The sequence below is a fragment of the Lytechinus pictus genome, chromosome 7 (genome assembly GCF_037042905.1).
Source record: "Lytechinus pictus isolate F3 Inbred chromosome 7, Lp3.0, whole genome shotgun sequence".
NCBI classification, from domain to species: domain Eukaryota; kingdom Metazoa; phylum Echinodermata; class Echinoidea; order Temnopleuroida; family Toxopneustidae; genus Lytechinus; species Lytechinus pictus.
In genome coordinates, this window is record NC_087251.1 from 13,015,492 (window position 1) to 13,036,880 (window position 21,389).

At 33.6% G+C, this 21,389-nt stretch overlaps 1 protein-coding gene across 1 annotated transcript in view; it reads left to right on the forward strand.

Annotated features, from left to right (window-relative positions):
- LOC129264935 (transcriptional adapter 2-beta-like) overlaps nucleotides 1-21,389 on the forward strand; it is a 60,757-nt gene that overhangs the window by 1,498 nt on the left and 37,870 nt on the right. Inside the window, exons 3-12 of the mRNA XM_064101957.1 lie at nucleotides 901-960; nucleotides 6,027-6,124; nucleotides 6,800-6,891; nucleotides 7,925-7,981; nucleotides 8,937-9,040; nucleotides 9,452-9,524; nucleotides 10,166-10,333; nucleotides 12,205-12,315; nucleotides 16,112-16,183; nucleotides 17,628-17,739. Coding sequence (XP_063958027.1) covers nucleotides 901-960; nucleotides 6,027-6,124; nucleotides 6,800-6,891; nucleotides 7,925-7,981; nucleotides 8,937-9,040; nucleotides 9,452-9,524; nucleotides 10,166-10,333; nucleotides 12,205-12,315; nucleotides 16,112-16,183; nucleotides 17,628-17,739 — 947 coding nt within the window. The remainder of the gene's footprint in view (nucleotides 1-900; nucleotides 961-6,026; nucleotides 6,125-6,799; nucleotides 6,892-7,924; nucleotides 7,982-8,936; nucleotides 9,041-9,451; nucleotides 9,525-10,165; nucleotides 10,334-12,204; nucleotides 12,316-16,111; nucleotides 16,184-17,627; nucleotides 17,740-21,389) is intronic.

Genomic DNA, 21,389 nt, shown 5'->3' on the forward strand with positions numbered 1-21,389 from the left:
AGATAATTTTTTGTTCTGTCATGTGAAGTGCCTGGACATCAAATCCCTATCATATGACGTGTGCTTTTGTAGCTTCATATTGATGAAGGCTAGAATAGGGAAGGGTAATGTACATGTAAGAAGGCCCATGAACTCGAGTTTTGTTGACCCCTTCTCCCCCTTCCCACCCACCCAACAAGGTGGAGTTACATGTAGTTTTCTATTAGTAATGCTTTTTGGAAACTTTAAAATGAAAGACTTTTTAGTAAATTTGTTTGATATTTATCAAAGTTGGCAGTACATGTATGTTCAGTAGGATATATCATATTGAATGTCATCTCCAGAGGCAATACATGTTTAAGTCCAAGGTCAAACTTGATAGATCTGTAAATTATTAAATTTTACTGGGGTCAAAAACATTTGAAAGTATAAAAGCAATACAACCAGAACATGTACGTATTATTATGATGTTGGATTGTTTTTATAGTCAAGGTCAGATACTATTGAGTACACAGAAAGTAAAGAAATTATATGATAATGATAGCTTATCTCCTTGTGGTTTTATTTTGAGGTTGCTTTGAGATTTGTAGAAATCACTAGTATGAACTGATTCAACTGAAACAAAATTATTTATTTTGTATTTTCTTGTTTGGAATACGAAGCAGCCTGGGGATTAATAACCTACATAGTCCAGAGGGAGAAAGAGTGATGCAAAATTTAATAAATTGCCTTTTCATTTAATTTCCTGACATGTGTGCCCTGTTTTTCAGCTATGACTATATTTTTAGGGGTTACAAAAAAAAATCCCAAGTTGATCCACCTCATCTCCATTTTGAAATCATTAAAAACTTGTTAATATATATCAAGAACCCACAAGTTTTGTACTTTATATAAATTATTATTTCAATGTTTCACCAACAGTGTTTTCGTGCTGGAGCTGAAATTGGTACTCACAAGAGAGATCATGGATATCAGATAATGGTTGGTCAAAGTTTTTTTATATTTTCATAGTTATGTTGAGGGTTGGCAAACAAAAGGCCTTAACAAAATAAAACAAGTGTTGTTTTTTTTTTTGTTTTTTTAATAGAAAATTGGAGTCGAGTAATTTTATTACTACCAATTAACTATGTTTGGATTTACTGAAGTGTAAATTGAATTTGTAATTGTAGGCAGTGGGTACAATAGTTGAATTGAGCTCATGCTTCATGATATATTTATATTTTGTTGGTGTTACTAATTATTTGGTATATTTGGCAATTTTTCAGGTATTAGAATGATGAATCTTCAGTTCAAGAAATATTGCAATCACTTGAAATTGCCATTTTTTCAGGAAGGATTGTGTGTACAGTGTGATGTTGTGGTTATGGCTTCTATTGATTTAACCTTAGATTTGTGTGCAGAGTTTGGACTGATAAGCACTGGCATAAAAAGTTGTGTTTAAATGGCCCAGACTGGTGTGTTTTCAGTAAATGATTAAAATGGGTCAGTGAGCATGAATAGAAGGAATCTTTAGTCTGAAGTAAACATTGTTTGGGGGTGGGGAGAAGGGGCGTTTTCACAAGCATTTAATTCCTTGTTCAGACTGTTGTGTGTGGGGAGGAGAAGTCCCTCCTGACCAAAGTTTTTATGATCCCATTGTTTTATGGAGTCTGTGTCCAAGCCTCATGGAGAATGCATTTTGTATCCATGTAGGCCCTATGTGTATTACTAATATCACACTGTACATGTATGGGCACATTGCAACATTCAATGTAAATTATCTGTGTCCTATCATTTCACTTGCAAAGTTTACACTATCTCCTCCATATTAGTCTCCAAGGTCCTTGAACAAGGGGTTTGGTCAAGGAGGTTTTGTACAGTAAAAGATAATGAGCCCGCCCCCTAAAAAAAAAAAATAAATAAAAAAAATAAATAAATAAAAGGTCTTCAGTCTTCATTCCCAAATAATGATGATTTATATCAGGAAAAATTCGACAAGGAAAAAAAAGGTCCTCACTTGTGTGTGCATGAAATTTTGAGGGAAATAAAAGTCCTCACTTGCATATATGCACAACATATTCCCCTATTAAAAAACAAATATTTCTTATGGCTCTCAAAATGGGGGCGGGTGGGGGGGGGGGCACAGGCCAGATGTGCCTCTACCTGGATCTGCCATTGGTCTTGGTGACCATTCATATATAACAGTATTTGAGAAAATTTTCTTATTTGGGGTTTCTCCCCTCAAACAACAGTCTGAATATGGGGTTAGTTACCCAGTGATTTCACACAACCTTTGTTCACTCATGCATAAGTGATGTGTCATGAGTGGCTTTGATTGTAAAGTGTTTTATTTTTCTTTAGTGCTTTGTTCTCAATTAGTTATGGTGAGCCACAAATACAAACTTTTGTGTGTGTGTGTTTGTGTGGGTGTGTGGTAAAGTTTGTCTTCAATTCTGTTACTATTTTATGATATGTTGTCTGTAATTTAGTCTAATAGTGGCTAGTAGCCTACTATAAACCTGAATTCAGAATTGTTATTTGTCTTTGTCTAAAAGTAGTAATAAAATGGCATTTTAAAGGGATTGTCCAGGCTGAAAATATTTCTAAATAAAGAGAGTAAAATTTACAGAGCAAAATGCTGAGAATTTCATCAAAATCGGATAACAAATAACAAAGTTATTGAATTTTAAAGTTAATCAATATTTTGTGAAAACAGTTATATGCACATAGTCATGAATATCCCCACTTTCCTTTTTCTTATGTTAATACATGAATACTACAGTACTTCTTTCATTTTTTCATATTGTGTAAATGATCTGTCTCCATTATGATGAAATACATGTATGTTGCGGCTATAAATAACTAATGCTCTTAATCAGTTGTCAATCCAATTGTTTTAGTTCTTGGTAGAAAAAATCTGAATAAACCTAATTTCATAATATACAAAAGAACAAGTGGGGATATGACATCATCAGCCCACCTAATGAGTATTCATGACATGCCTAGAACTGTTTCACCGAAATAATGCAAATCTTGAATTTCTGTTCAGACACCTGTGACTTTCGACTAACACTATTTCAATTATCAGAATATGATTACCGTACTATGATTAAGATTTAGAAATATAGAAAAGAATGGGATGGAAAGAGAGAGAGAGGGAGGATACAGAGGTATCAAATAATCTAAATATATGTGAAATATATGAAGCTGTTTCCCATTTGTACAATATTCTCATCAATAACTATCCCTGATGCAATAAAACTAAAGGCAAAAACTTGTCAGTGGTGAAGTTGCATTTGGAACTCCACTCAAGTACCGTACCTGTATATTTTGATTGTTGCATAAAAATCCATTTATGCATGAATGTGTAGTACATGATCAATTTTTTTATGATGAATATCAGATTTCATATGGATGGTATATCATCAGAGGGGATTAACACTAAGGACAATAAGCTCAGTACATCAATCAGAGGAAATCTCTGAGCATATTAATCGATCCTGTGAGTTAGTATTGTATACAATGTGTATAGAGAGTGGGAAACAAGTAATACCCCGTTTAGATCTACCAAAAATCTAGAGTGCTCTCGGAGGCTACCGCAGGTCGTCCTAGACGAGTCGTTAGATATAAATGGTCTAGCACAAAGCACGAATCTGAGGGAATTGCGAGGGGAAGTTCACTCTAGACAGTCTAGCACAATTGCAGCATCACGCGGCGTGATCCACTGTTGGACTGTAGATCTAAACGGTCTCGGCGTGAATGCAGCGTAGAAAACGGAAGTCCTTCATCGGAGCGCGCGATTCTCTCATATATGTATGCACGTGATAGTCATCGTGTAAACAATGAGGCCGATTTGCCAAACATATATTGACAAAAATAATATATGACACTATTGACTTTTAAAATGTATACTAAAAATTGTGTTACATTTTATATATATATTTTGTATTGGTACATGTATGTTGATTATTTTCTTATATTTTTATTCGCAAGGACGTTTTCAAAACAAGTGACTCGCTGGACTAGGCTAGCATGTGCAATTGTGATTGAAGTTTGGTAGTGAAAGTTGGTGTTTTGAAAGCTGTGGTTCGCTTTGAAAGTCCGAAAGTTGTTGTGTGGCGTGCGCTTTCCTCCTTGATTGACATTTTTGCCATGACAACGCAATTTGCGTGTCCAAGGGAGACGATGTATCTCGCGATCACCGCAGATGATCTAAACGGGCCCCCAATGTTCACCTCGTGTTTTGATATTGAATTTCATGCTGTGTTCGTTCTAGCCGATTGTCTAGCGTGACACCAGAGAGAGGTAGATCTAAACGGGGTATAAGAGGGAGAAAAATTGTGAAGGGAATGGGGTGAAGGGGCAGGTGGAGAAGTGAGAGGGGACGGGAGGCAAAGGTGTTTGCATGGTGAGGGGAGAGGGGAAAGATGGGAGAAACAGAAAGAGAGGAAAAAGGGGGATTATGAAAGAATCTATTGAATGAGAGTAGTAGGGTTACAATAATATGACACTACAACCAGCTGTTGATTCACAATTCATGTTTTGTTTACATTTGCGAGTTTCTTTATTGACATCACAATATGCACTGTACATACTTGTATCGTAGTGTTCAAAACAGAAATCAGTAGGCGATAATTGAGAGAGATGGAGGGGGGGGTATTACATTACATGTACCAGAGAATATATCCAGAAAGAAATAATGTAAGTTACATAGGCCTACATACATTTAAATATAGTCGGGGCCATCCATCATATTTCCATAATGAACAATCTCCAAGTATGTTAATGCCTGTTATAGACCACTCAAAGCCTTCCACATGTCACTGATCGTGTGCATAATTCATCTCTACTCTGTATGAAATGCATTTAATATGAGAACCTGGGAAGGAGTAGGCCGCCCACTCCATTCATAGTATATGAAGGATCTGCAATCTATTCATGTACGTTGTCATGATCAGTGTCCCCCTGCCGTGTGTATGTGTAATTTACCGGTATTAATTGATTCGCCCACTGTGAATGTGTACATTGTAGGTATGGATGAGAACTTGTATTGTGTATGAGGTACAGTATGAATGAAATAAATGATATTTGTTATACTGTGCAGCATATTTTATTGTAAAATGTGTTGATTTTGTGAGGTAAGAAACCCCAGCTGGGAAATAGTGATTGATTTACTCCATATATTTTTTCCTCTACATTGTTTTGTTACATTGTGCTTTCAAGTAATGTACAAACGTCACATAAGTTTAATTTATTTAAACATTTTTTTACAAAAGATCATTGCGCGGAAGTACTATTAAAGCACACTTTTTACAATCATTAAAACCAACATTTTGAAGAAAGTTGTTATTATTCAAATTCAAGACATATTTTCATTTTAATTGTACATCTGAAGAAAACAATTACCAGGTATATTGATCCATAGCAATTTACTTACAATATTATACTGCATCAAGTTAAAACAAGTACATCACTACATGTTAAGCTCCTGAAGTGCCCCTTTTCATTACTTCAATGAAACCCTTGATTTTTAATGAACTGTTGATCAGTGTTTCCATGGTAGTTATTGCAAAATTACAGTGATAGTAAATTCAACAGGTTTACTCGTTTCTATAGATATAATCACTGACTTCCCCTCTTTCAGAATTTGTAATTTACCAACATCACCTCATCTTTTCAAGAATTAAAAGAAGGCCTCAAGTTTATTGGGGCATAGCCACTTTTCAAGTGGGCACACTGTCATGTTACAGCACAAAGTCAGTTTGTTAATATGTCATGAAATTCTTTGGGTTTGCCCTCGGGTACTTCATATTCCAGTTACTCATAATTTTCTATGCAACTTACTGTATAAACAGTTTTTATGAAATGAACTGCGTGGACATCTAAGTGAAAATATTACTATGGATGTCATCATGTCAGTACAAGTAAATGATCTTTCTGGTATGGAAGGGACAAGTTGGAAAACATCCAAACATTTATAGAATCAATAGGATTTTATGATTAATTTGAATACTAGTGAAATATTTATTTTGTCATTTTTTCTGTCGAATTGTTATTATTTAATGCAGGACAATTCTCTATTCCCTTCTGGAGGTAGAAGTAATTGGAGCACAACAGAAGAGAACAGTTTGCTGGATGCAATTGAGTCATTTGGTTTTGGAAATTGGTAAGAAATGCCACAAAGGGTTTGCTTGTGATTTCATTTCCAAATCCCCCATGATGTTTTGTCTAGAAATTGGAGGATCAGGAGAGAAAAGTTTTATTTACTGTTAAACAGTTTTTTTAGATACCTTATTTATGTCATTTTATTTAGGCTGTTTATCTTCATTATCATGGAAGGTATTTTAAATCAATTACCATGATTCAATGTTTTGCTCACTTTGTTGAATATCTAATACAGCTCATATTAATTTTTTAAATTAAAAATCAGTATTTGCATATTGCTTTTTGAAGATACTCATATTGTCTGCCTTCCATGTTACATACTGTAGATATCGTGTTTATCTTTATGTGTATTTTGCAAATTCATAAAATTCTCTAAATTCATGCAAACCACTTGTAACTGTGATTTCATCATTTGGCTCATACTCATATAGATTTGTGATGCCATGCTATTCAAGTAGGGGAGACGGTGGCGCAATAAATCAATCCTCCTTTCCCTTTAACAGTATTGTCTACTGCTTGATCTAAACCTGTATGCCTGTGCTCGAATTTGTGCTACAGTCTCCTTTAAATATATGCCTAACTTAATTTTTTAGAAGAGTAGAGCAGGATTATATAGACCTTGGTGAAGTCAATTATTTGTTTTGGTATTGATTTTCTTCATTTTTTTTCTTCACAGGGATGGAGTTGGTAACCATGTAGGCTCCAAGACAAAAGAAGAATGTTCTGACCATTATAACACTTTCTATGTACAGGGAAAGATAGGAAATGGTAAGTAATTCATCAACTAAATGTTGATGAGAAAATTCACCTTGTACTCTATATACTGGGAATATTTTTTTAAATAAATTATGACATTTGCCCTCAATAAAACTGACCTTCCTGGAATGATTTGGCTTAGTTTCCTAGTTCATGTGAAAAATTCTAATGCTCTTAAATTACCTTGAATTAAGCTGTTCATGACATGAGATAAGAATGGAGCTAAATGTGGGTCAGATGTACCAATAGATCAATTACCTTATGGCATTGCCCCTGAAAAATGAGGACCAGAGATATAGACCTACAGGAAGAATTTTATCAAATAGATTGTCAGGATGCTTAAGATATGACTGTTCAATTGAAGGAATAGATAGCTTGTGCAAAGCATCTTACTTAGCAAAGGAGTGGAAGAATTGTCAGGAAATCATGGAGCGAATGTCAACAATTGACACATTGTTGGAATGGAAGGCATAAAGCACTTAATTATATCCCTTTGAAATTAATACTCTCTTCATTGTGCCAAATCACAATATTTCGGTAATATCACCAATGCCCATCATTACGAACATTCTAAACCCCATGCCTGTATGCTTTAGAATCAAAGTTAGTTCCGTATTGGGCTTTTATAGATTGGTGGCAGCCATAGCGATGCAATAAAATAAAGCCAATGCACATCTTTAACAAAAAAGGTCGAGCATTTTTCATCTTCATTATTAAAAGAGAAGTGACTGTAACCAAAACTATATGCATATATCAACATTTCTAGCTCTTTGAGGGATGTAGTATTTTGATGTGTCATTAAGATTTCAGGCTCACATACTGTAGAAGCTTCATTTTCCAGTTGTTAGTAAAGTCATGTGTAACTTTGCAAAGTTTGTCACTCGTAACAAATGAAGTTTGATGAAACAAATTATTATGATTTGGTTCACAAGATTTGCATGTTGAAATAATGACTTTTGATAAGTATACATTGATTGTAAAAAATGAGAAGAAAGTTTGATAGAAGTGTTTTTTTTTAAACCACTTTTTCACCCTTTTCCTGCAGCAACATTACCCGAAACCCGATCTGTCAACTTTATAGACCACACAGGGCCAGAAGATGGTAAGACTTCTGTTGTTAATTTCTCTCTCTCTCTCTTTTATCTTTCAGCCAGAAAATTATTCTTATATGAAAATCCCTTTTATGGTATCAATCTCGAGATGAAAGTATCACCAAATTGTCTTTTTTATGAATAAAGACTATGTGCCAAATTATTTTGATACCGAATTCTATTAATTCCTTAAAAATCAGCAAAATAATCATGGTATTTCCTGCTAGGTGACCAGTCTTTTCTCAAGTAATAGTAATAAAAGTTCCCTCTTGCTTAAAGATAAATACCATTTGTGGTAACGATCTCAAAAAGAATTTAAACAGAATCCAATAAAATGACCACCTAAGTGTTGTATGTATAAATAAAAGATATGTGCAGAATTGCACTGGAAAAAATGTATAATTGCTGAGAAATGAGGAAAATTAGCAAAGAACTCCATTATATGTTGGGTATTTTTCCAAATAATTTTAATAAACCATCCCACATATGCCTTTTTGTGTTAGTGATCATCAGAATTATTGGTTTTCAGCCAAGATTTCATGATTTCACACAGATAAGTTTATTTAAATATACCAAAACTAGATCTATGATAATATGCTAGCATTTGACCTTGATTTTAAAGACTTTTTCACGAAATAATTATTTGCTGCATCTACTTTCTTTTACCTTTAACTGTGTTGACGTTCTTGTGTATGATGGCTTTTCAGCAAAGATTTCATTATTTCACAAAGTTTGAATTTACTATGTTTAGCCGGACAGTGATACGGTTACAATCAGCCTTAATTATAAAGATTTTCTCATGAAATTATTGCTTGCTGCAACTACTAACTTTTAGCTTTAAATTCTCACAGCCATTTGCTATGTTACTTTTCTGTAGGTGAGGTTTCAACTTTATTACATTTTTAGTATTTTTAGTACTTGCTTGTTAAACCTCTCACTGCATATTTTGTATCCTTTGTGTTTTAGGGCCATTATCTCCTACATTAGGATTAACATTCAAGCCCGTCGACCTGACGACATCAGAGCAACAAGAACTATGCTACATGCCATTAAGAGATGACTTTGAAAGGGTAGGTCAATGAAGTGCTACATAGATTTATTTTCACAGCATTTGTATACATATGCAAATTCTGTTAATTATAATAGCAAAAATGAAACAAATCTGTCACAAAATGTCCCAACTAGTAGAAATTATCAAAATATGTATGTATGTTTTATTTTTATTTTTTAAGTGCATATTGACAAACTACACCTTTAAGAATTACAGGGTGGCATCTGCATCAATAGTCCTTTTTATTGATGCCATAAGAATAATTTTTGGAAAGAATGTTGTATCTTTGAAAGAGCAATAGCTTGCTAACTAAACTAGCATTTTAGTCAGCAAGTGTTAAAATCAAAATGAATATGGTGCTTGCTGGACCAATATATTTTTTTCACCAAATAAATTCTTATTGCTCTTTTTGCTTTTGTCTTCTAACCAGGAATTCGATAATGATGCAGAAACACTTATTAGCAACTTAGCAATAACATCAGAGGATGATGAATTAGATATATGTAAGTATCATGACAACAGTGTTAACAAATATGTAATACTTGTATCTGAAAGGGCATTCAGATATGAGATGTGATTAGTCTTCAGCTAGTCAATAGTCACATGATATCAATTACATGGTCAATTATATGATCCATAAATTGCACCTTTTGTGAATTCACAGGTCAATCCACACAAATGTTTTAGTATGTATAGTAGTAGAAATGTAACAAATCATGAAACTTAACCCTTGGAAACCTGACAACCTTGTCAATTTAACTTAACAGGAAACTCTTTGTTCTGTTCATAGAATGTGCCAAGCAGGCCAAGATGCTGTAAATTCTGAAATTTCTTTTTAAAAATACAACTAATGTGATTATTAGGCTTTCTAGAGATTGTTTAGATCACACATACTAAATTGTACCCAAAAGATTGCAACTCAATCTAAAAAGTAGTGAGAACAAGTTTTGGCTACTGTGAGATATGAAAATGAAGAAAAAAATGAATATGAACCTGTCACCTATTGTTTGCTGGTCAGTGACTCTACCTACTTGACCACTTCTAGTCCATGACACAGTCCTGACAAACCAAAAGCTCATAAATGTATATCTTTATAATTGAAACAGAATGTGTTTACAGCACTCCCATTTCTGTTTATCTACAGCACTCAAGCTAGCTCATGTAGATATGTATTCAAAGAGATTAAAGGAGAGAGGTAGAAGGAAAACAATATCTAGAGAGAATGGTCTTATCAACGCTGCAGTGTCAACAGCAACAACAGCTTCACCTGGACCTCCTCCGTCTTCATCATCACAAAAACAAAAGTCAGCTTGTAAGTTGGATGTTCAGGTTTTGATAATGACCATTTATTTATACCATTTTTAAAGATAGACAGAATTACAACAATGTTCATAGGTACGATACAACAAACATAATACAAGTTAAAGAGAGTGCTTTGAAGGAGTATAAACTTGTAGGTAGGGCTCCCTACAAGTGAACAAGTAAGAATCGATCATCACAACAGGATATCCAAGAGTATTTGATATCATTATATGCAAATCATAGAAAAAGGTCATGAATACTCCAATGAATTATGTGTATACATTTAGTGCTGTGATACTTGCTCTGTGATGTCAAAGAGTTAATGGTGCTACTGTACGTATTCAAAATGTCAAAGGTTTCTGAATAAACATAAATCTTCAACAAAGATTTTTTAAATGAGAGGAAGCTTTCCATATTGCTCTGATAGTGTTTTAAAAACGGTTTGATGAGTAATAGCATAAGATAGTTGAGATGCTGCTGAGTCATTGAAGATCTCAGTTAGCTCTTTGTGTTCTTCACAGCAATGGAGGAGCACTCACTAGCTGTCTTCTTCTCTGGAATAACTAAAATTTGCTTCAGGAGAGTGCATACTTGAGATAGTGATCATGGTCCCAGTCCTCAGGTGTAATAACCTTTGGCAATGTCTTATATTGGTTGTAAGTTTTGAAAGTGGCTTTCATGGTCTATATCTAGTAGGGGTCTTGGATCATACTTTGAGATCAATTCTTTGTCCACTTTATGATAGTTGCAGGTTTTGGACAGCAGCTAACAAAGTTTTGCATACCCTTCATACCAGTCTTGTTTGAATCTGTTTTGAGTTTAGCTCTTCACCTTTTCAATTCATTTATTAATCATAAAACCATAGCAACCTAAATGGAAGACATCAATACTAAGAACAAAACAGTCTTTATTCTAAATAAATAAAATACAGGTTGCATACACAGTAATGGTCAGGAACAAAGGTGGTTTTAATGGAGGTCCTGCATACAGGTACATGCAAATTATATGAACATATGAAGAGTTTGGTTGCAAAAGGGGATAGGTCCAATTTGGACCATTCAGAGAAAAACCATGTTTTTATTCTCACTCATTGCAATATGATAATAATAATGATAATAGCTGGATCTATATAGCACTTTTTGCCTGAGGATACAAAGCGTTTTTTCTATTATTACCCCGGCTTTAGCTCGAGCTACCATCACCGGCGCTCATTGCATGCAAGGATTGAATCCTGCCGGGTACCCATTCACCTCACCTGGGGTAGTCGTCATCCCCTTTGCGGGCCTTGGCACTGTAGGATCACAAGAATCACTGGCAGCTCCCCTGTGTGTGGATAGGCTCTCACCTGGCCGATCGTTTCGATGCTTGGGAACACCAGTAGATACGGCTGATAGAGCTCTGCAGAACAAGTCCATACCGCTCTAAGGCGTCATGAATCATTTTAATGAAGTGTGACGCCCAAGACTCTAGGCAAAAAGAGGCAAGACTGCCTGATTCGTGGGGGCTTACGTTCTTGTGACTCCTCCTTATTCTTCTTTATGGGGGGCTCCTCGGGAGGAGAAGGTACTCGGGAGGAGAAGGTACAAGAGGCTCTGGGCCTGGCTGAGGTTCCTTGTCAGCCACCGTCCTGGGAAATTAAAAGCGAAATTTGTTATTACCATTCATAATGTCATTAATTCAATCCTCACCACACAATCTAATTCATTCCATACTGTATGATGTTCACTTAAAAATTACGTAAAGAATTGTGTGTTTTATATAAAATTAACTCCAGATAATTTCAACTGTTCTTTCTGGTTATGTTATGAATACAACAAAAATAAGCAAATCTTCATCTTTTATAGTTAATTTTTTCCCCTGTCTTCTCCTTCTGATTTCCAGCTCAAAAACGCAAGCCTTCCAAGGAGGAGTTAGAGTTCCGGGAGAAGCTGAGACCATTAGTTAGATTCATCCCTTCCACAGACCTTGAAGAAATGTTTGATAATATACAGAGTAAGTATCATGCTGTCTAATCCATATCAATTCCCAAATGTAGATATATCTTAGAAGATGTTGTGGTCTTGTGAAATGTTCTTTAGAATATCAAGGTACAGGATACACATCCCAGGTATGTCACTAGGATCCTTTCCAAAACATTTTAATTTACTTTTCACTTTTTTCACTGTTAACTTTGACTTGAGTGAGGAAGATAAAACCATTTGGCCCCCAGTACCTACAGTAAAACAACTCAACTTACGACTTGAGAAAAGGGTTACTTGTTACCCCATGATGCTACCCCTATATTGTTGTTGAGTTGGTCTAAACATTTTTGAAACATTCAAGCTACTTCTTCCCCTTTTTACCTTTGATTTGAGTGAGAAAGATGAAATTTATATTTCTGTATCTACAGTGAAACAGCTTGACATATGGTGGAGGAGCTGTGGTGTAGTGGTTCTGACTCTCGCCTTGTAAATAGAGGGTCGTGTGTTCGAATCCCCCCACGGTCGGGCGTCCTTTGGCAAGGCGTTAATCCACACTTTGCCACTCTCGAACCAGGTGCTAAATGGGTACCCGGTAGGATGTGAAAGTCATTGTAGCTTGTCCAGTATTGTGTGCGCCTCACCAGCGACTGACTGGAATACTCCACAGGGAGTGGAGGATGTGCACACATTGTGTGCGGGAATGACTGATTGAATCCGATGACCGGGGTAATAATATATCTGTAAAGCGCTTAGACACGTCGTTCCGATGTATTAAGCGCTATATAAAAGCGGATTATTTTTATGGATTGACAAAAGGGGAACTTGTTAACAACAAATTTGTACATTTCATGCTCATTTTGATCTCTAATAACTGGCAAGGGAAGAAGTACATTCTAAGAAACTCTAAGAATATTTCCAGACAAATTGGTTACCATTTAAACCATTTTTGAAAGAACAACAAATAGTAAAAAATCACTGAATGAGACAGGTTTTAAGATTTAGATATTCAATGATAGATTGATCTTGTATATGTGTGCTATTGAATTTTACAGACATGTATCAATCAGATATGATTATTTACTTCTGGGGCCAACCATCTAAATAAGCGAATTTGAAGTTCCACTCTGCGCATGATCAGAAGATTCTGTTCATGATCAGAGGAGGGTCATTAAAGTGCTATAGTAGTTTGAAATTTAATGAGATAAGCACCAACTTTAATGTCGTGATTATTCATATATTCTTTTGAATTATGTTTTTCATTTACATCCACAAGCAACAACAATGCATCTACGAACGGCTGGTATTTTACTGTTTGCCATGTACATTGTACAACATGCTATTAATATGCATTCAAAGTAGAAATGCAACAAATACCTTCATAGAGTGTTCATTGGTATGCTATTCTAGTCACCTGGGGTGGTATTCTGAAAACGTTCTTATCTTTGTTCTTATCTTTTATCTTATCTCATTGAGATAAGAAGACGCTAAAATCATTGCAAATCGGTATTCTGAAAATCTTCTTAACGCGTTCTTATCTCTGTAAGGACTGCCTCCTTCTTATCTTCAACACGCCCATTTTTAGGATATTACCAATCAAAATGCGCTTTATATTGGCAGTTTAACCAATAGAAGCGTTCCTTATGTCAAGAGAATCATGGGCGCTGCGCGTACACTGTTTCTGGCCAATTGCGCGAAATAGGCATTTTATACGCAATGACTGATTATTATTTCGAGACACGTGCACAATTAAAGAAAGAAAGAAAGAAAGTAACGAAAAAAAGTTAATAAAGCATGTACGAATAAAGAATAAAATAGGAAGAAAGAAAGTAAGTATGTAAGAAAGGAGACAGAAAATGGTCAGAATGAAGCAGAAATGAAAAAAAATAGAAATAAAAGGAACAAAGCAGAAAATAATGAAAGAAAGAGTAAACGAAAGAAAGCAAGAAGAAAGAGCTTTAAAAAAATTAAAAGAAAGAAAAAAGAATGAATAAAAGAAATAAAAAGGAGGAGAAATAGAACGATTATCAATGATAAAGTGAGCAATAAAAATGAAGGTAAAAATAAAGAAAGAAAGAAACGGAAAGAAAGAAACTTAAAGGAAAAAAACGAAAAAGGACAAAATAAAAAGATTAACAAGGATAAAATGAAGGAATAAAGAATCAAAAAAAGAAACGAGTCAGAAAAAAACAAGTGAAAGAAAGTAAGAAAGAAAGAAAGAAAGAAAAGGAAGGAAGGAATAAAAAACGTAAAAAGTGAAGGAAGAGAGAAAAAAGGACAATGAAACAAAGAAAGAGAGAGAGAGAAAGAAAGAAAAAGATAGGAGAGAAAAGATAAAAGAGAAATTAAAGCAAAAATAAAGACTAAAGAAAGATAAATCGAAAAAAAGGTAAATTCAAAGAAAGGAAGATAAAGAACGAAAAGGGAAAATAAAAAGACAGGAAAAATGAAGAATGAATTTTTAAAAAAAGAAACGAAGAAAAAATAATGGAAAGAATAAAGAAAAAGATTTTAAGAAATCAAAAGAAAGAAAGTAAGACACAAAAGTGTCAGCAAGCAGAAAAAAATGAAAGAAAGAACAAACGAACAAAAAAAACGAACCAAACAAATAAAAAGAAAAAAATAATAAAAGAAAGATAACAAAGACGAATAAGGGGAAAGATTTTAAAATTAAGGGAAGGAAGAAAGAAAGAAAAGGGAAAAAATAAAATGAATGAATAAAAAGGGGGAAAAACAAATATAAAGACGAAATAATAGATGAAAAAAAGAAAAAGAAGGAAGAAATATGAGATTACAAAAAAAATGAAGGAAGAAAGAAAAGGAAAAAAAAGAAAGAAAAAGAAAGAAACAGAGGAAAGGGGGAAAAGCAATAATAAAGAGTCAGGAAAAAAAAAAAGGAAAAAAACGAGAAGGGAAAATAAAAAAGGATGAAAGATGAAGAATAAAAGAAACAAAGCAAAATAAAAATAGGAAGAAATTAACAAGTTCAAAAGAATAAAAACAAAGATATAAAAGAAGAATGAAAGAAAGGAAGAAAGACAGAAAGGAAGAAAAATAGAAAATAAACAAAGAAAGAAAAAAGAGACACAAAACAAAATAAAGGGTGGATGAAAGAAAGGGTGGGAAGAATACTTGTTACAACCAGTGGCCATCTATTTTGAGCAAGAAAGAACGCGGACATCATGAAATGTGATAAGCCTCTAGCTATCTTAAATATTATCATAAATATCATGAAAGATAAGAAAGAAAAAAGATTAGAAAGTTTTCAGAATACCACTTATTTTTATTTTGTTCTTATCTCTTTAGCGCGCTTTTGTATTGTATGCGTGAGTAATGAATTTACGCGCTCAGCATAGGATGGAAAGCAAGATAAGAAAGAGATAAGAACAAAAGATAAGAAAAAGATAAGAACGTTTTCAGAATACCAATTTGAGATCGTGACGTAGATAAGAACAAAATTAAGATAAGAACGTTTTCAGAATACCGCCCCAGGTCTATTCAATTTCTTCATCCTGATATGTAAGGCATGCTTACATAATATCTTGCTTTGAAATCTGCCTATGATAATGAAAGAAATGAAAGCTCCTTTGACCAAAATTATTCATAAAGTAACTATGAACTGGTCTATTAAAGAACGTGACTGGGCTTGGACATTAAACCTATGCATCAATTCATAGCTTCCCCACTCAGCTTGAATTAAAAGTGCATCCCACAATGCCCAGCTCTTGTCCTGCCCTCAGTTTACTTGGTGATTTTTTTTTTTTACTTTTTCAAGATAGAATTCTAGCTTTAAATAGTTTTGGTGCCAATGTTCATGTTCATCTTTGCAGAAGAGAAAGAAATTAAATCAAGAATAAAAGAAGTGGTCAGATGTAGAAGAAATGGAATCACAAAATTAAAAGGTAAGTTACTATTTATTGACACATTAATTCAATAATTGGATGAAGCAAAACTCTTACTTTTTTGCTTGGCTAAGAAATTTGGCTAAGTGGTATCCAATAGAATACTTGTGTTATTATACTTCCGGACAGTCCCATTAAGTATTTTGGGGCTTTATAAACTCTTGAAATTATTTGTCTCTGTTTTCTATTTCACATCAAACGTTGTGATGCTATTGAGTTACTATAGCTTGAGCAGTTCATGAAGTGCAGTAAAACTGGAGAAAAATTTGAGTTTGACATATAATAAGGGTTTGCTTTTTTATGGAATCACCCTTCAGTAAGCCAAGTTCTAGCAAAAATTCAGACTGAGAAGCAATATGAAATTTCATGTCATCGCAAAATGCTAGGCTGTTTACATCTCAAACTAAATTGTAATCCTGTATAGCTCAAGATTACTGCAAAAGAAATTCTGTACTTGTAAATTACATGTAAGAATTCAAAATAAGTGTAGAGATGTCTCTCATGCTTGACCAAATCCATGATTTTAATATCAATTTGACTGTATTTATCTAAGTAATATACATGTACTGATTTTTCTGACTTCAGTAGCTACATGTAATTGAATACTGTCTTTAAAATCATGAAACTGAAAATGTTTTCAAAGACCAAAGAGCCATCGAATAGACCCAATATTGATTTCAATCGCAAAATGAGTATTTCACTTTAATTTGAGAAAATGATGGGCTGTGTTTTATGTTATTTAGTACTCAATACTTGAATTAATTAAACTATGTATTTTGCTTTGAATTCCAGACACCTTCCATTGAGTCTCAAGCATGATATTTCAGACAGTTTATGCATACACAGTAACAAAATTATTCCCTCACTGACTTCTTCTGCTCATCAGATTCAAGCAAAAATATGAAATATATAATGTTATTATCTTGGGTGAAATTATATGCCGATTAACAAGAATATGTTCTTTGCCTTTATCAAAAAGTTTTGGCTCATTTGATTGGTAACATAGTCTTTGTGTGTGGATGTCTGACCTTTCTTGTAGAGTTCTCTTCTTTGTGTCTTTACCATTGAGTAGTTTCTTTCATTTTATTTCCCAGGTAAAGTGATAAACAATTTACAACTTAGAAAACATAACATAATTGACACAAATGTGAACGGTATGTAATATATGTGTGCCAGCTAATGTATGGGAGTCATGTGAGAATTAACTGTCAAAAAAGCTCTCTCTATTGGCTGGAGCACACATGAGTGAAAAATATATAGGACGGATAGGACATAACTTGAGAAGAAATAACTATTCAAATTAAATTTGGTATACATGTATGTGATATGAAATATGAATTTTGCAGCCAGCTCTTGCTTCATATGGTAATATATTCATTTTGTATATGTTATATCATTACTATTTAAATCTTTTGTTTCATATTATTTGCCATTTTTCTTTTAGAATGTGAAGAGTATGAGGAAGCCAAAGCAAAGAGAGAAAAGCGGAAAGAAAATAAGAAAAAGTTGGCTGAAAAGACAAAGAAAGGGAACTCAATAACTGCCAAAAAACCTGAGTAAGTACATATTAAATTCTTTCACAAGTGATAAATTCTACATATTATGTGTAACGAAGCAAGTTTATACATGCTAATACACTGAACTGGTGAGATTTTCTCATATATGTTTGAATACAGGGTACTGAATTGAAAATCAAAGAAAAAGATTCAGTAGTTGGAATGAGTTGGTGCTTCAAAATTTTAATGTGATTATCAGCTGAAATAAAAGTGATTTCATAAGCTGAGGTGAGTGAGTTGAGTTGACTTGACTTGAGTTGATTGAGTTGAATTGAGTTTCGTATTAGTTGAGTTAGTTAAGTTGAGTAAAGAAGTGTGGTATGTGAGCTGATGCTGAATTATAGATTTAAAATGTACAAGTTATTACTTGAGCTAAGTTGGTTTTAAGAATGGCTTTAATATCATACTTAAAATACAAGTGATTATTTTAGAAAAGTTAATTTTAAAAATGCTGAAATATCAGTGAAATAAACTTTTCAGAGTCCAGAGCTCTATCACTTTAGATATACACATGTAATATATTTTTGAAAAGCCCTATCTACTGTATATCTAGAATGATGATGCATTGAATGAGGAAAGCTAGCTATCCTCTTTTTGGAAAAAAAACAAACTATTTGATAATATAATTATGAAACATGCATTGAACTGATTTCCGGGACTACTCTGAATAGAGGATGGATATACTACATTTCCACATATTTGATGATATACCATACTATCTCTATGGTTACATTAACTTCAATTAATGAATGCACTTTTCAGAAAATTGGTGTTGATCATCCTTATTTACGTCTTGTTGCAAGAAACCCCTTTTTCCACAGGAAAATAATCAAAGTCTAATTTTGCTATTATTATGAAATTATGGGGAACCTTTACATCAGACTTAATTTCACCTTGACCTGTAATTAGATACAGTAATTTTTTAAGATTCTTCTGAATCTGTACTTTGAAAGTTAAGGGAAGTTTTTTTTAAATTAAATCCCTAACATTTTTTACATCAAGATAAAGAAGAGCAATTACTGGAAAACATGAGAGAACATTGGTTGGTCACAGGTAGATTTTATGTGAGTTTTATTAGTGGCTCAAGAATACCCATGATCACTAGTGCTACAACCAAGATTTTAGGATAGTCTAGGTTGCTGTTCCTCAACACAGTTAAAGTGTTACAGTTAAAGTGTTGAAAAAAAATCTTTTTAGGATATGAAAGATATTACAATTCATGAACTACCAAATGGTAAAGATTTGAATGTATCCAATATAATAATTTTTTTTTCATTGCATTTATATGGCATTCATGACTATAGGTGGAGAAAAAATTACTTGTCTGTTGCCCTGTATACCTTCTTCATATAAAAAGTGTATAGCGCCATCTTTTGATAGTGTAGAAAATAGTTGTGATTTCTCTGTGTGATTTGTTGACTGTTCAATTGGCAGGGTACTGAATTGATTGTAATGAAAGGAAATTGAATTGAGAATAGGTGGGCTCTAGAATTGAAATGATTCTGTAATTTGAACAAATTCAAAAGTGTTTTTGGTAGATCTTATCAGTATGTGTGTTAAGTGTTAAAATGGATTCCATTGATATAACTCTTCATGAACATGATGACTGTTTTTTATTTTTTTTTTATTGAATCAAGGCTGAAATGATTTAGTCATCTTTCAAGAAAATAAAATCAATGCTCCCTATTCCTAAAGCCTCGTGGGAGAAAATTAAGGAAACAAAATAAAAGAAAGATGGAGGTGGCAAGGGGAAAATGTAGCAGCTGTAAATAGGTTATTTTTTGAGCGAACACCCTTTGGAGTGATAATAGGTGTAACACTTCATTGAATGTACTTGAATGCAATGTTATGAGCGTAGACTGACGCACAGCAGAGATGCTATTGTGACTTTACAAAAGCGGCAGCTGTCAAATGAGGCTGAGAGATGTAAGTTGACCCCCCTCTCCCCCATTCATGCCCTCGAGGGCTAGTGAAAATTGCCATTGTACTGACGGGGTAGGGGCGGCGGCTTGCCATGTGTTTGTGCATTTGATCGAGATGTAATGTTCAGCTGAAAATGTGCGCTGCATAATTGACCGCATTTTGATGGGAAAGTGATTTTTACCCTCTCTCTCTCTTTTAAATAATGCTCAGTTTTTGTCACATAGTGTATGCTAGGGCGATCATGTGATTTTAATGTGAGTACAGTAGTTCACTACTTCTATGCATGCAAGTCTTTTTTCAAGAATCTTTTAAAGAGTTGATATCTTAAAAGTGTCAGCTATGTACTACTAAATTTCATCATTAACTTTTTACATATCTATTTTTACCTTATTGCAATGCCAATAATAACATAAGGAATGGATTATGAAATCCTACATTTACCTGTGGCTCTACATGTACAGTAAGTGTGAAGATTAGTTTTAATTATTGAAGTGATGTGAAATTTTGAATCTAATGATATATTGAATAAGGAACGGCAAAGAACCAAAATGATGAGAAAAGGATTTATAATGTTCAATATCTAATTAGCACCTTGCTTGTTGATGGAAATGAATTTAAACAGCTTTTGGCAATTCCTGATTAGAAGGATTAAGCAGATAATATCTTCATAATCAAATAATTTAAGCTTGTCAAAATCAATAAGTGTTGAGCGAAAAGGGCCTAGGTTTTGATTCACTTATGATATCCATTTTCAGTTTTCCCCATGTATGTTTTACAAGTGATAATTCTTCAATATTGCAGAATGTGAAACAGATTCATGTATTTTTGAAATTCATAAAGAGTTGTTTATAGCTCGGTCACATTTGTTCTACGGCGAGTCGAAAACAGCTGTTTTATTAATTCTCATTCAAACCATCAATACAGTAAGTAGCTGGTAAAAATGTTAAAACGGCTGTTTTTGACTCCGTACGGCCGCCGTAGAGCAAATGTGACCGAGGTATTAGCTTTCACTTTGGAATACTGCAATGTTTTTTCTAGCAATCAAACCTCTCCCTATTTAAAAAAAAGTCATAGAAATTGAAATAGAAATTAAGATAAAATAATAATGAAATGAAAATAAAGTATCTATTAATTTTATATTATTGAAGAATCCATCTTCTTGGTCTTTATATATATTTTTTTTAAATAGCCCACCCCTGGCCTGGAATATTTTCAATACCTTAAGTGTGATACAAGTATGACAACTGTGAAAAATGTAGGTCTATTTTCTATGTCACTTAAATTAGAGGGATAGATTGATAAATTCCTGTATATGTATGACAGGTTTAAATACCAGCATACCTTTACCTTTCATTTTCATGCCAACCAAAGTTGAATTTATTTTTAAAATTGACAAATCATGCAATTTTTTTGGCACTGCTTATTACAAGGTCACATCTCTGTAATTTGAAAAAAATGTTTAATGACTTCTTTGATAATGACAGGAAAGTAGAAAAAAAAGCACATTTAAAGTTAACAAGTCATTTCTTATAATTGAAACCATAATGAATGATATATAAAACTATCATTCTCATTTGTGACTGGACAATGTGGTAAAAAGTTGCTTTGTCCTTAAAAAAAAAATCATTCCATTCAGCTTAAAGTCAATATTTACCCCCTGATAAATCACTGTTTTGTATTTTATCTAAGTGCTTTTCAAATGTACTGATAAGATTTAATCTTTAATC